The sequence below is a fragment of the Phaenicophaeus curvirostris genome, chromosome 1 (assembly GCF_032191515.1).
Source record: "Phaenicophaeus curvirostris isolate KB17595 chromosome 1, BPBGC_Pcur_1.0, whole genome shotgun sequence".
Taxonomy (NCBI): domain Eukaryota; kingdom Metazoa; phylum Chordata; class Aves; order Cuculiformes; family Cuculidae; genus Phaenicophaeus; species Phaenicophaeus curvirostris.
The window spans coordinates 66,015,721-66,029,813 of NC_091392.1; the positions used below are offsets into that span (position 1 = coordinate 66,015,721).

Consider the following 14,093-nt stretch of genomic DNA (forward strand, 5'->3'; position numbering starts at 1 on the left):
TGACATAGATAATGGATGAGTGGAATAAAGGGTATGACATGTATCTGGGTTTATATAAAGCATTTGAAACTGCTTCTCATGAAATTTTATTCTAAAGAATCAGTGGCAGTGGTGTTAAATAAGTACTGTAAACAAAAAGAAACAGTAAACAACAGGCTTTCGAGGGAAAAAGAATTAATGAGAGGAACAAACAAGACTGTCTTAGGAGCCCTGATGTACGGTGATCTGTAAGACAAAATAAACCAGCATTTCTCTGCATATTGAGAAAAAGTCCAAAATGCCCTAAAAATTAGAGATATTGGACAAAAAGTAGGATTCATGGTTAAAATGGCAACTGGAAAAAATAGCTAAGAAATACGGAAACCAAGGCAGCCATTCCGGTGCAGCTGTGGGTAGAAGCAAAAACTGAAGGGGCAGCGGAAAGGAGATTTGGGCCTTCCTGTTCAGAAACAACCTATTGCAGAGAACAGATGCTCTCTACAGAGTGACGTGGAAACAGTACTGAAATTCATCAGTGAAGCCCTTGTACTTGTGTACCAGAAATCATATGAGAGAAGAAGTGCACAAAAGCGCACTGAACTGACCGGACTGAAAAGCGTGCAAGTATTTCAAATGCAAATGTTGCCAATGCGCAGGAGAAGAAGGGCAAAGCCTTTGACAGGTACCTGATAGCTGCAAACACCAAAAATAGAGAAACAGAGTTTAGTTACAAGATCTAGTAGTACAACCATTCAGAGGAAATGGAAGGGTGTCTTCATAATGAAAGGGCATCATTTCAGCAGTAGTAGTAAGCAGTCAGTTTATTGGAATTGGTGCTGACTGTGGCTTAGCGTGTGAGCAGTTCAGCCAACCTGATCACTGAAGAAAATGCTTGCTATAAAAGATGGAAAATTTTCCTGAAAGATGGAAGATTTCTGGGCAGTATAACTCGCAGGACTCTGGAATACTTCCTAACAGGAAATGATGAAAGCCAAAATCTTTACGAGAGTTAAATAAACCTGAATGAAAAAGTACCAGTGAATGTAAATGCAGAAGACAATTTTGCACTCATTCCAAGGGAAGGTGTATAACCCTGCTTTAGACCTGGTAGGAAACATTGAAAACTCTCCATTTCACTAGGACTTTTCATAAAACATCTCTAAATATTTGCATAGAAATTTAATCCTGGACCTGGATAAAGGAAATCATATTCTGACAGAGGGGGTGGGGGCAAAGTTGTCATGAATGTGTTTAGGTAAGGAAGGGGAACTGCAAAAGAGCCTCCAAACCTTGTTCTGTCTAGCTCGGCTCCGCATAGCCTTCCCTGTTCTAAACTCTTGAAGATCTCCAATTCATTTCACAGCCCTATAAACAATGAACAACAAGCTTTTTGACTTTGTGTGGACAAAGTAGGGAACTGTGAGACATTTCCAATACCTTTGTAAGAGTAGAATGTCAGCAGTTATAAAGAGCACTTCTAAGGATGCTTTATTTTATGTCTACAGCATGTTTTAGATAACATGGTAAAACAATAAAATTCTCACACTCAGAAATGCTGAGTATTAAAACCATATCCTTCATGGTTCTTCAGCATCCTTTTCTCATCCCCTCTCTTGTGTGGCCTGAACATGAGGATAATTTCTTACCCCTTTATCCACCGGGACTTTCACATCCATAGAGAGGTACCCTGTTTCCCCATTGATCATGGCAGTTCTCAGCTGCAAAGGTGAACAAAATCAGTATTAGTGTCTCCAGGCAGGGAAGGACAGGAATTAATAGAGCTACTTATCATTAACGTAGAGGAGCTGGCAGAAAAGAATGACTGTATGTGTCCGCACCCCCAGCCCCCCTCCCCTTTCCTGCTTCTTTCAAACTGAAAACCTGTTCTCAGTGGTCAGGATCTATGTTCAGGCAGGCTGATAAGTGACAAAGAATAGTAATGGCTTGTGCTGATAGCTTGTTGATATGTCTTTTTTAGTGAAAGGAAAGGATCTGGAAGATATGACATTGCCAGTCCAAGTTTCAGACTTCACCTTTGGCAGCCAGAAAGTCATTAGCACAGTGCTTTGAGAGCCTGCAAGAGGAGACACCCAAGAAATTCACTACCTTCTCCAGACTGATTAAAAAAATCTTGAACTTTATTTTTAACTGACTTTTAAATTATAGGTTGCATCCGGCACTACATCTGAGGTGCAGCCAGACAGCTGTTTAGCACCGCAAAGCAAGACTGTGTGATAGCAGGGTAGGCGGTGAGAAGACCACTTTATTCATCTCAGTTCCAAAGGCAAAATGTCATTTTCAGTGACTCCCAGCCTCTTGCAAGAAAGAGCCACGGAATTTTTCCACAACTGCAGAGTCTTCAGCTTTATGTGGAGCCTGCCAGCGCATATCAGGCTATTGCTTCAGCCTGGATAGAAAAAAAGGTGGGAAGTACCTTATTCATTCATGCAAATTGCTTCCTTACTTCCAGAGACAGGCCTCCATTCAGGTGCTGGTCAGTCGCAACCGCATTTGCTTTACAAGGCCATAGTTCCGTATATTATGGCTGTTTGATGTAGGTTATTTACAGACCTAGAATATGAAGTTTGTGTTTCCCAAGGCCCATATCTTGGAAATCAAAACACTGACTAGTACTGTTACTGCTTTTTGTCTAAGAACATTTGACCTCTTGCCAGAGTCATTTGCTATGGGTTCTGGGTTTAGTTCAGATATTGTTGTTTCATCCATATTTTCTTCTTGAATGTCAGGCATCTGTTGTTGCCCCATAAGGCAGCAGAGGGTTGAATCAGTGGATATTTGAGATCTCCTTGGATTTCCTCAGCTCCAGCCAGCCTGCAGGCAGGGAACTTGTCCTGTGCCCAGCCCCCAGGTGACAGCGACTGTAGGCTGGTGGCACAATCCAGGCTTGCAGATACTTCCCCAGTAGCTTCTCTGGCATTGAGTAATCAATTACTGTCCTGGTGTCTGGGAGACACCATAATGCTCAGTCCTCTTTAGGCAGGATACTTCTGGCAACAGCTGGCCTCCACTTTGAAAAATGTGTAGAGAGTTTGGACGGAGAGGTTGTCTGGTGCAGGGCATTCATTTCTGACACCCTAAATAGCGAACTCTCCTGCTCCAGGGCAATGAGTCTGTGCAGTCTCCATCACTGGCAGTGAGAGGTGCTGACTCCTTTTCCCTGTCTGCTTGTTTAGTTTTAAACTAACACAGACATACGGTTTACCTGAGAGGTCTCGCAACATCTAGGTGTTTTGCCACTCAATTTCAACATCCTTGCAGGCTAATCGCTTTTCAGGGATTCTGTCAAGACTGTAGAAAATCTGTTTGGGTGATGGCTCCTAGACAGCTGGAAAGGATTTGTTGAACTTTCCCTTTTCCCCTCACACTGAGAATATGCCTGTGGTGCTTTACAAGCAAGCCCAAAGTTCCTTGCTGCCCAGCTACAGATAGTACTACTGGTGTTTTCCAGGCAGTGCCATCTTCCCTCCCCTAGATTTCTTTTTAGCAGCTGGCTGTATTACACATCATTAGCACTTGGGCATATTTTTCCAGTCTGAATTTGCTGCTTATCAGTGTTGCTGAGATTATACTGCAGCTGATGTTGAGTCTGTCATTGATCTAATACCATAGCTGCAAATCTGAGTGTTGAAATGTTGGCAGCTTTCTGCTGCAGTGGGTGTATCTTGAGAGTCTCTAGCCCTGCTGAAATCACACTGCAGATATTGTTTGCATCACTGAATGTCTTTATACCCTCAGTGATTGCAACCTTTCTTTCTTCTTGAAGATGCAGCACAGGAACACAAAATAGCTTCGGTTTTCATGCCTCTTTTAACACTTTTTTCCACTGGCTAGTTTTACAGACAGAAACCTCACATTTCGCATCAAATTTGCATTCAGGTATCAATGTTGAAGCTGTCGAGAACCTGCAACTTGGTGGTCCCTCTCCATGTAAAGCCTCCTATTTTTGTCTTTCTTTCCATGTTTCCCACCCCCCCCCTTGCTTTTGCTTTCTCAATTTACCACTCCTGCACTTCCCAGGTTCCTTTGGTGTGGCCCTTTGTACTTGGCCTGCACTGGCAACCATAGCTACTTTGATCCTCTTGCTGGGCAGTTCATTTGTCCTACCTGTTTAAGTGGATATGTATAGCATCAGATCCGTTTATCTCAGCAGTCTCCCCTGTAATCCAGAAGCATGTGTTCCACAGCTAATTCTATCTTACTCCAAATTCAGTTCTTATCTTAGTAACTCAAGTATCTAGGCTCTCCTAATTCTTCTGAGTAAAAGAATACCTGCTGCAGAGAAATCTCTCTACCTTCTCATTATACCTGTGTTCCTAGTTGCTCAGCAAGGCTATGTGCAGCTGTCAAAGTGCATGCTGTTTATTGTTTATCACTTTTTAATAATATTGCTTGAGAGACAGTAGAAAAGGCATTTTCTGATCTTGTATCTCTGGTCAGCTATTGATTTCAGTGCCTCCACATCTGTGCAATAAAGCGGTTTATGGAAATCTGTTTTTCTCAAGTGTCTAAGTCCATCATCCTCTTTATCTATTATGAATGGTGACTGCAAGCTTAAGTTTCTTTTTGAATGCACTCTCTTCCTTGTTGCAGATCTCGTTAGTTGAGTGGCTTCAGCTATAACTCACATAGTACAGGTATGGGTAATGTCATGGGATGCTGCCACACTCCAAGCTATCTTGGCTTTGTATCGAGGCAGCATTTGGGCCACATACACGCAGACTGTCTCCCTGGAGCACTCTACAAAGTGCTTCCTTCCTCCTGCCAGCACTTTCCCACACTGTTCCACAAGAAGGAAAACTCATACTGGGAAGGAAGACAAGCAACCTGTAGGGGAGTATAATTCTTGCCCTCTTGTAGACCACCAGCCTCTTAGTCAGGGCCAGTCTGGCACAGAAGAAATCAGGAGTGCCTGCTGCTTCTCCACCCTTTCCATATAGGCACACAAAGTAATTGAAAGAAGAGACTACAGAAAAGGGTAAATTCACTTTCTGATACTCACTATTTCATCCTGGTCTTCCCATTCCACTTCTGAGAGATCTACGCTGTTGTAGTTTGGCTTAGGCTTCAGTTTCTTTCCTTCTTTATACTGGCATTTATTAAAAAAAAAACACAACAAAACATAAAAACCCCCACCCAAGTGAGTGACTAGATAACTTCCTAAACTAACTCTATAAGAATTGATATCTAATTTGTAAAACAGAGGTGTCTCATTCATTCTCTGACTGGAGAGGCAGTGTTTGGGTTCAAGTGCCTTCTTGGTCCCATGCCATGTATTTTTTCATGCAGGCAGTGTGGGGCTAGGACAGCACAGGTGGGAGAGGCTGTTCCAGGAGCAAGGGACACGCAGGAACTCAGGTAAATTTGTATATAAAGGTTACAGCCTCTTTTATGGAATATTCTTCTAAATAGATCAGTACAATACATTTGCCTCCAGGAAATCAGTTTTTCCCCTAGCTAAGAGTGTAATCCCATTAACACTGTAATACCAGCAGGAGATCTTTTCTGATGGGGATGAGGCTTTGGCTCCACTGACAGAAAGGTAGGCTTTTCACCAAGGGTTAACTGATGCAATAAAGCTATTTCCCTGTAATCTTCTGCGTGAAGGAAAAGGTGTGAAGCAGAGTAAGAGAGGCCAATTTTAGGTGGAAGATAAAGCAGTGCCTTTGCCTAGCTTTGCCCTGCCCCACTCTGGAAATACTGTGTGTCCCTTCTCATCACCTAGTGATGTAACCACCTAGGCTTTTGTCTCCCTGTGCAAAGCTGCCTTTTTGAAAACAGGTACCATGAAGATTTGTGGTGACACTGCCTCTTGCCAGTAACCACATTAGTGGTTATAACTATGTGCAGGTGGATTTGTGCCAGCTGATGTGTATGAAATGTAAAATCATTGTGTGCCTGGGCATCTGACTAATGAGACCAGCTCTATTTTTGCAGACAGATGTGCGGTCTGGAGCTCTGGGTAGCACTACAAGGGAGAAACATTGTCCTTGTGTCCACTCCCTCAAGCCCCAGCAGATCTTTGAAACCTATTGGTCTCTAAATTATCTCCAACTTACCATGATACTAAGATTTGTGGTACTGGACCCCTCTAGCCTCAGATTCCCAAAATGTCCAAGATCAGAGCTGCTGGGTAGCTATTACTGAGGTGCTACGCATGCTGAATCTTCTTGTAGGAGATATATCTGAGTGAGGGGAATTGTTTCTTCAGCCTAGCTAGCAAAGAAACCTTGCATGGACACAGATACATGCACACCCACAATGCAGTGAGTGGGTGCAAATACAGCCCTCACATGCACTCTCATGGAGTATGGACAGGGCACCTTACACTTCATAAACGTGTGTGTGCATATATACATCTGTGTGTGTCAATTTGATTTCTCTGGCCCTCATGCTCCTGGATGGCTTTATGTCAGAGCCTGGTATCCTTTACAGCTCTATAAAATATGAGAAATGAGGAGCATTCCTGAAAGCCACTGTTTCCAAGTAAGCAAAAGTTCTCAAATCCACAGCTATACATACCAGAGGACGGAGGTCTGGATGTGAAAGGATGTAGCCGTTATTGGTGTTCAGAAAGGCGTATCCATGGACACCCAGCTGGAGAAAGAGTCATTAGAAGAATTAGTGCTTTACTAGAAATACTGCTTTGTAATGGGTGCCACTTGTACCCTGGAACCACTGATATTGGGAAACATTTTCTTTTTAAAGGTATTGGCCAGCAGAAAATTGCATCCATCCCAAACCGTTTACCTCCACATCTCTGGCCACTCTGTCTAAGCAGGCTGACTACGCTTGGAAGCACAAAAGGATGGGCAGGTAGTTGATTTGTGTACACGTTCAGATAAAGGTGCCCTCCTAGAGCCTGATTGCCCTTGTGGACCATAACTACCCAGAAAGAGAATAAGCCCTCCACAGCAGGCACAGCAGTGCTGCACACAGAATGTGCAATGGTGGTGATTGTTGTAAACAGTAAGGAAGCAGTGGTGATAGGTCTTTATGCCCATCACTACACATGCACAGCAGTGAATGAACAAGTGAGTGTGAATCTCACAGATGGCTTCCCTGGAAACCTGGTCGATGTTCAGAGTTGCTCTGCATTATGCTTAATTGTTGGCAAGACCAGACCTACCCCTGGCCAATTGTGCAAGCCTGTAGTCTTAAAAGGCTTTCTAAGGAATAGCAAAATCCAACAAGCACAGACACTGGCTAACCTGATCTGCAAGAGGTTTCTGAGAGAGCAATTACTCTGATCAAACCCATATATAATACAAATTCCAGCTAAAGCCTGAGTTGCTCAAAACCTATTGCACTTGCCAAAAGAAGAGGTGTCTCAAGGAAAATGAGAATGGCTAAGGTTTCTATCTCAAAAGAAATGTTGCAATTTTATGTTCCTACAGAGACAACCCTGGAGGGATAACAATAGGAAGGTGGGTAGGTAAGTAATTTACAATCCTCCTGTGCCTTTTTAGAGGGAATGAATTCTGTGTTTCACACATCTCAGATCAAAACTTTGGACTCTTGCTATGCGAAACGTATTTGCAAAGCACACTGAGATCAACTCAGCTCAGTGTGGCAGGAATGAATCCAAGATATTGGATCAGGACTACAGCAAACTTCATTGTTGTTTTGTTAAAGCTGAAATTTCCCAGCTCAGTAAGTGTGATCATAAATGTAACTCTGGAACTGGTCCTTTGTAACCTGTATACCAGGGTATTCGAGTTGAAGATCCCAGGTTTCTAGACTGGTCTGGAGTTAGAAGATCTGGGGAGTCGTGTCCTGCCTCTGATGTAAAGAAATCCTTCCCATGATTTTACTTCCTTTTCTGGCACTGCTTGCAGGAAAGACTAGGTTCCCCCTTGGCCCAGAAGAAAGATTATTGTGAAACACAGTCTTTGAGTGATGTTGGAGTTGTAAGGGTATTAGTCTTACAGTGAAAATAAACGTGTATAAAAACTGAAGCTCCTGGACAAAGTTTCCCCAAACCAGCTAGCTTTTGCATGCACCCTGACACTCATAGTTCCTGGGTTACCTGAAGGATCATTTCCTACAGCTGCATGTGAATGATCTGCCCTGCATCCATGTCTGGAAGCGCCATATAAATTCATAGCTTCTGACAGCACTTTCAGTCCTGTTAGGCTTCAGAAATCAGGTTTTGGACCACTGCCTAACTGCTAGTAATTGTTGGATAGTTATTTAAGAGAAACTGAAAATGATTTTGTGGTGATCCTTAGATTTGCTTGCTGTCTTCTGGTGTGCAGGCTGATTAAACAAAAGGTTACTGCATAGAATTTACAACAGAAACAAAACTAAACAGTGCATCTCATGTGTCTGTTGCTGTGGATGAACATTTTTTTTTTCAATATATTGAACATAGAGTTAATGAAAAGTTGCTGGACTAAATTCTGGAGGGGAAATAGGCTATCTAGGTACAGCACAAGTGAGTAAGAGCCAGCATCCTGTACACTGTCCTGCCAAGAAATCTTCATGCTGATCTCTGGAAAGGAATCTTTAGGCATGACTAAAAAGTTGACTCTCCACAGTCCATTCAGTCCTCAGCTTTTCTGCTAAGAATACTGACAGTGAAACTAGTTTATTTTGTGACAGCTGGCATGGCAGGTTTGGTTCACTGGGAACTGGATATATAACTTCAGTTCTTCTAAGATAGGCTGTCAGATCTGTATAATCTCTGAGGGATCTAAGTTGGTGACCATTAAGATGCAAAATCTCCACGACCAGTCTACTGGATCATTCAGTCCTTGTGTTTCTGAAGCAGCCTAAGAGCTTCTAGTAGTAATTTCCCATGTGCTAGCTATATAGAAACCACCCGTCATCACATCCAACACCTCTTGCTTTATGCTCGTAGTTCTTCCTACAGGCAGAAAATTAATTTTTTCAGTCACGCCTGGGGAAGAATGACTGACGATTTTGCTGTGCGGAATAACAAATTACATTATTTCTGTCTTACCTTATACCGTGGAGCAAGTTTTAACAGCTCCCTCAGTGGCACATCAGAGCCAACCACACCCAGAAGAATGCCATGAGATCGCTTAAAAACAAAGGAGAAACCATTTTTTGAAGAAAACTTTGGTAGATCTCTGTTGGAATACACATCAAATATACATACATTGCCTTCTTCTTAGTCTCTCACATATTCTCTCTAGGCTGGTATGAATATGAATGCATTCAAACTCAACTAACATACCTTAAAAAGTCTCAGTGAGTTGCTCTGTTGTTTAGGGAAAGGAAAGTTTCTACCCACTACTAGTCAGCATTTCTCACTATGATTCAGAATTAATATAAAATTATCACAACAAGTTTTGAGGGCAGACCCCTGCATTCAGTATGTGCAAATAACAGTAAGGGCAAGTCAATAATGCAGATCAGCATGGATGGATCGATAACTTGGTCCAATTAAACTGAACATTAAATACAAAATTGTTAGCCATGGAAAAAAGAATGCAGGAAATTTCCACAAAATGGGGAACTCCTTGTTGAAGAAACCTCTGTGGAGCATGATGGAAAAGTGACACACAGACTCCCACAGCAGAACTGTGATAATACAGTCTAAGGCCAGCCTCAGGTGGAGAAGGCAGACAATTGTTTTTAGGACGTCGGATGAAAAGTTCATCCCTTGTACAGCAACGGTAAGTACCGTCCATCATTTTAAAAAGATGTTGAGAAACTGAAAATGTTATGGAAGAGTGTCTAAATGTTTTCAAAACCCAGAGGAAATGCCCTAGACACCTAGATCATTCAACTTCTGTATCTTATCAAAAGATAGACAGGTTTGACTTTATTGCAGAGTAGAAGATGCTTCCCTGGAGGATACCAAAGGGTACAGGCTTTTTAGCAGAGAAACCATTATGACAGAAAGGTGAGATCAGACAAATTGAAAGTGGAATTGAGATGCCAATTTTTAATGGAGAATGAGAAGCCACAATGGAGAGCTCAGGACTGGATGCTTTTCGTCAGTGACACTTTTGCCAAACACAGGTTGTTAGGCTCATGAAGGGCCATCTGTATGTAACGTAAAGTTCTGCAATAAAATTCACAGACTATAAAGGTAATGATCTCTTCCAGCCTGAAACTTTATGGGTCTGTGAATTAGGCTTAGTTTGAAATTGGAAGGGATGAAACAGGAAGAAGTGTCATACCTAAGGGGTATTTTTAAGAAATATCATTGAAAGGAAATGATAAATTTTGACAGATAAATTATCAGCTCCACGTCCTGCCAGAGGTCTACCACAGCCCAAAATGACCAGCCCTTCTTTCAGAGACCCATTTGCTTTAAGCACCCACAAAGGTCTGCTGCATCTTTCCACCTCTGCTGGCTGGAAGGAGAGCAAAGCCTGTGTTGTACTCACCGTCTCATTCTTTTTGCTGAAGACTGGCATAGCCACTGTTGTCATGAGCAACAGACTTTGAGCTTGAGATGCAAAGAGCTGCCACAGAGCAACAAGACATGCGTTAACAAATGCGATACCACAGATAACCCGAACGAAAGGCACTGGAATTCCCAAGGACCCCAGATGTTGATTACAATTAGCCACCTCCTTGCCTCCCACACCCCTCTAAAAACAGATGGCAGCACTTTTCAACACTCCATATCCAAGAGGATGATAGGGAGGATGCTTGCTCATGTAGGGTGATGAGCATGGGATGAAAACCAGTGAAATATGTTGAAGCAGGAGATGTTAAAGAACTGGGAAGAGATGAGAACCTGTAGAAGCAGTGGCACAATTAGTACCCACCATGCATTGGGAGTGTAGACATGAGTACTTACACAACAAGAATAAAAAACACCAACACAAGGAGAACAGAATAAAGCAACAAAAATAGGAGCAAAATCACAAACAACATAACATATATGTAACAAACACATGAACACACAAATGAGAAATACCACAGGCAAATATTTAAAGGGCACAAATGTACACAGAGCTTTCTTATATGCAATTGTTACTCAAGCATCTAAGCTTAGGAAAAACAGAGACAAAACCACATCCCAAACATACAACACGGTGAGCTATCTCTACAGGGGATACAGAACATGCACATACAAGGGGGTAATAGAGGCTGCCAGTACTGCAGAAGACAGATGCTCTAAAAACACATAAGAAAGGACATAAAACAGGCAAGACACATGCAAAGGAGTCTCCCACACATGCCTAGCTAGAAAAAAGGACCTAATCCCTCCATGCCAGTAGCATCTCCCTTCCACCTCTCATTTGGTCGAGTAATTAGCAAGGCAAGAAATGACCTCCAGTCTCTGTTACAGTACACACTAGGATCCAATCCATAATCTATGCAGTTGCTTGATGGAGATTTGAGCCTAGTATCTTGAGCTACTGGTCTGGATGATCCTTTGCGGAAAATTCCTATTCACAGGAGCATTCACACAGCAAGTAAACTCTGGCACTCACTGGACATATGGAAAAAAAGATCCAGTGAACTAAGCTACTGCACCACACAGACACCCCTACCTACTCTGAACCAACAGCACAGCACAGCTCTCCAGTACATCCAGCATTTCCTCTCTTCTGGCCAGCGTAAAAGGTCTCCTTCAGTGCTGCACCTCCCACCCCCCTCCAGATGTACAGGCCAGCTGTGGCTGTGAACGCTGGCACTGACACAAGAACTGGCACAAGGAAAACAACGTCCTCCTCACAAAACACAGGGTGAAGTTACCTCCTCAGACTGTGGCAGCTAGTGAGAGACATGGATGAACAGATGAGTGAATACATGAATGGAAGAATGAATCAAAGATGGGAGAGGTTAGGGTTGAGGAAATGAATGGCAAGCCAAGCAAAGAGGTAAGAAAAGTGATGCAGAAAAAAAAAAATGCAGCAAACAAATCCTTCTGGCTGCTTTGGGAAGTCTGACCCCAGTGCCAGGGGCAGCATGCTTGCTACTGAAGTGAACTTCCTGGATAGTTAGTAGCATTTCTGGAGATTTTGCTTAGCTTAGCACACTTCAGTACCATGTCCCGAGCTCTCACCTGGCACAGTTCCTGCAGCAGAAGACAATCCCCACATCACCCTCATAGAGCTAGAGTGCCACAGCTGCAGACCTAATGGTCAGCCACAGCACAGATGTGGAAAACAGTTGCCTCCCACAAGAGCATAACACCTTTGTACCGTGATGGTGCAAGCTTGGCTGCTTTGGAGGTATTTCTTAGGGTTCATGCGGTCTTACCTTTAAGCACCAAGCAGTGCTACATGGGACTTGGACTTCCACGTTCCCTGCTACAAAGCTAAACTCAGTACCCCTAGTTTGACTCCAACACACAGAGAGTTCAGGTCTCTCACCATGGATCTTAAACCTGAAAACTGTGGGTTCTCTCCAGCTCCTTTAGGGCTGTGGCAGACAGACACCTGGCTAGATTGGAGCCAACAGCTTCAGTCCTACAGTGGGATTGTGTATGGAAACATTCTCAATTTTTCTAGAATATTTTTCCTATCAGGCAGTGTAAACAGTCCTGAGACCTGAGGCTTGTTTCTGGAAGAGGGGAGTTGGGAAGAGGTCAGCTCTATATCTCCCTGAAAGCACAAAGAGCCCCAAAAGAAGAACCGTATCTTTCTTTTTCTGCAATGTAAACATGGATGGAGATGGAGATTGAGGAAAGTCTTCCATTTGGGGAAGTGCAGGGGGCAGCTCCTTCCAGTGGTGATCTACTTCCTTCCCTTCACTCCTTTGGATTTTAAAGCTGGTTTAGCACCACAACATTGTAATAGCACCTGCTCATGGTCCAAATGTCTTACATCTTCCTGTAGAACGGGCCTGAGACAAAGCAAGGGGCATCAGAAATTCTGACCATTTGGTCCTTTTTTTCCCCTCCCAGAAAGTCTGATATGTCCTATACCCACAGGGCTGAGCACAGGGTTGCTGTGGTGCTGTTAGGTCTTCCCAGACCAAAGAATGAAAGAGTGAGCCTGCTTCCCAGACTGAGATCTATATGGTTGAATGGCAAGCAGCATGTTGTTAGCTACTAGACTGAAGGAAATAAATCTCCGTGACCCATATCCTGAGCTGTAAATAATCTTTCCTGTGAATAATCCTTTAGAAGGTAACCTGCTTTCACAGGAGTACTGCTTAAGTCATGCTGTGTCTGTGTAATTATTCATGGGCTCCTGGGTCACTGCACATTCAGACCTGAGTCTGCATACACATTTCAACTCTAGGAGTGAGCAGAAAAACAAATATTGTCTGTCTCAGCAGAGCCAGAGACCAGTATTTTCTATCAATCAACCAACTCCTGGTTTTACATAAATTTCAGGTTTATATTTAGATTCTGATACATGTGAAAAGTTTAGATAGGAAGCGGGGACAAGTTTTATGCCTAACATAATAGCTGGGTGCCTAAGACCTTTGTTGGTTTGGCCCACAGGCCTTACTGTTAGCTAACTAAATACGTGTGCTGTAGGTCCTTACCGCACTGTCCATGTAGGCTTCAGTCCAAATAATGTCATGGTCATGGTTGATGACCATGGGGCGGCTGAGCACATGCAGGTACTCCATCACGTTCTCCTGGACATCTGCCAGCGTGGAGATCTGAGTGTAGTAGCCTTTATGGAGAAACAGAAGTGTGAGTCACTCTGCTAATGTGCCTTCTGTACTTTTAAATGAGCATATCTGCTTTTTACAAAAAGTGCCTTTATGTGCCTTGTACGCACAAACTTCAGCGGACATGCATTTCTGTGGCAACCCAGTTTCAAAGCACCGGTTCTGTTCTTCTCAAAATACTGGACCAATGCTCAAGACCAGAGTCTTAGTGTAACCATGATTGTGCCAAGCAATGTAAAATGTTGCTTTGGATCTTACACAAAGCCATCTATGAATCAGGCTGTCTTTGGTCCCAAAGGCCAAAGATACACAAACAAGGTATTCCACCAGGCTACTCCCCTGCCCAATTTTATTTTAAGCCCAAACTCTCAACTTCTCTTCCTGTTTTTTAAGCACTCTTCAGTCTGCCTAGTTTTTAAATCCAACTACTTCTGTCTGTCCATTGGAAACAGAATGTAAAAGCGCAAGTTACTTATTTCCAGAGCTTCGTCCCTGCAAATGGACTACTAACAGTCTTAACTACCAGAGGAAGT

At 43.0% G+C, this 14,093-nt stretch overlaps 1 protein-coding gene across 2 annotated transcripts in view; it reads right to left on the reverse strand.

The window, feature by feature from the left end:
* CACNA2D4 (calcium voltage-gated channel auxiliary subunit alpha2delta 4) overlaps positions 1-14,093 on the reverse strand; it is a 134,570-nt gene that overhangs the window by 86,551 nt on the left and 33,926 nt on the right. Inside the window, exons 13-19 of one of the 2 annotated variants that reach the window (XM_069860983.1) lie at positions 13,429-13,562; positions 11,686-11,703; positions 10,362-10,439; positions 8,963-9,043; positions 6,520-6,594; positions 5,000-5,086; positions 1,626-1,697 (exon numbers count right to left, since the gene is read on the reverse strand). In XM_069860983.1, the coding sequence (XP_069717084.1) occupies positions 1,626-1,697; positions 5,000-5,086; positions 6,520-6,594; positions 8,963-9,043; positions 10,362-10,439; positions 11,686-11,703; positions 13,429-13,562 (545 nt within the window). The remainder of the gene's footprint in view (positions 1-1,625; positions 1,698-4,999; positions 5,087-6,519; positions 6,595-8,962; positions 9,044-10,361; positions 10,440-11,685; positions 11,704-13,428; positions 13,563-14,093) is intronic. The other variant, XM_069860972.1, reaches the window with a different exon arrangement.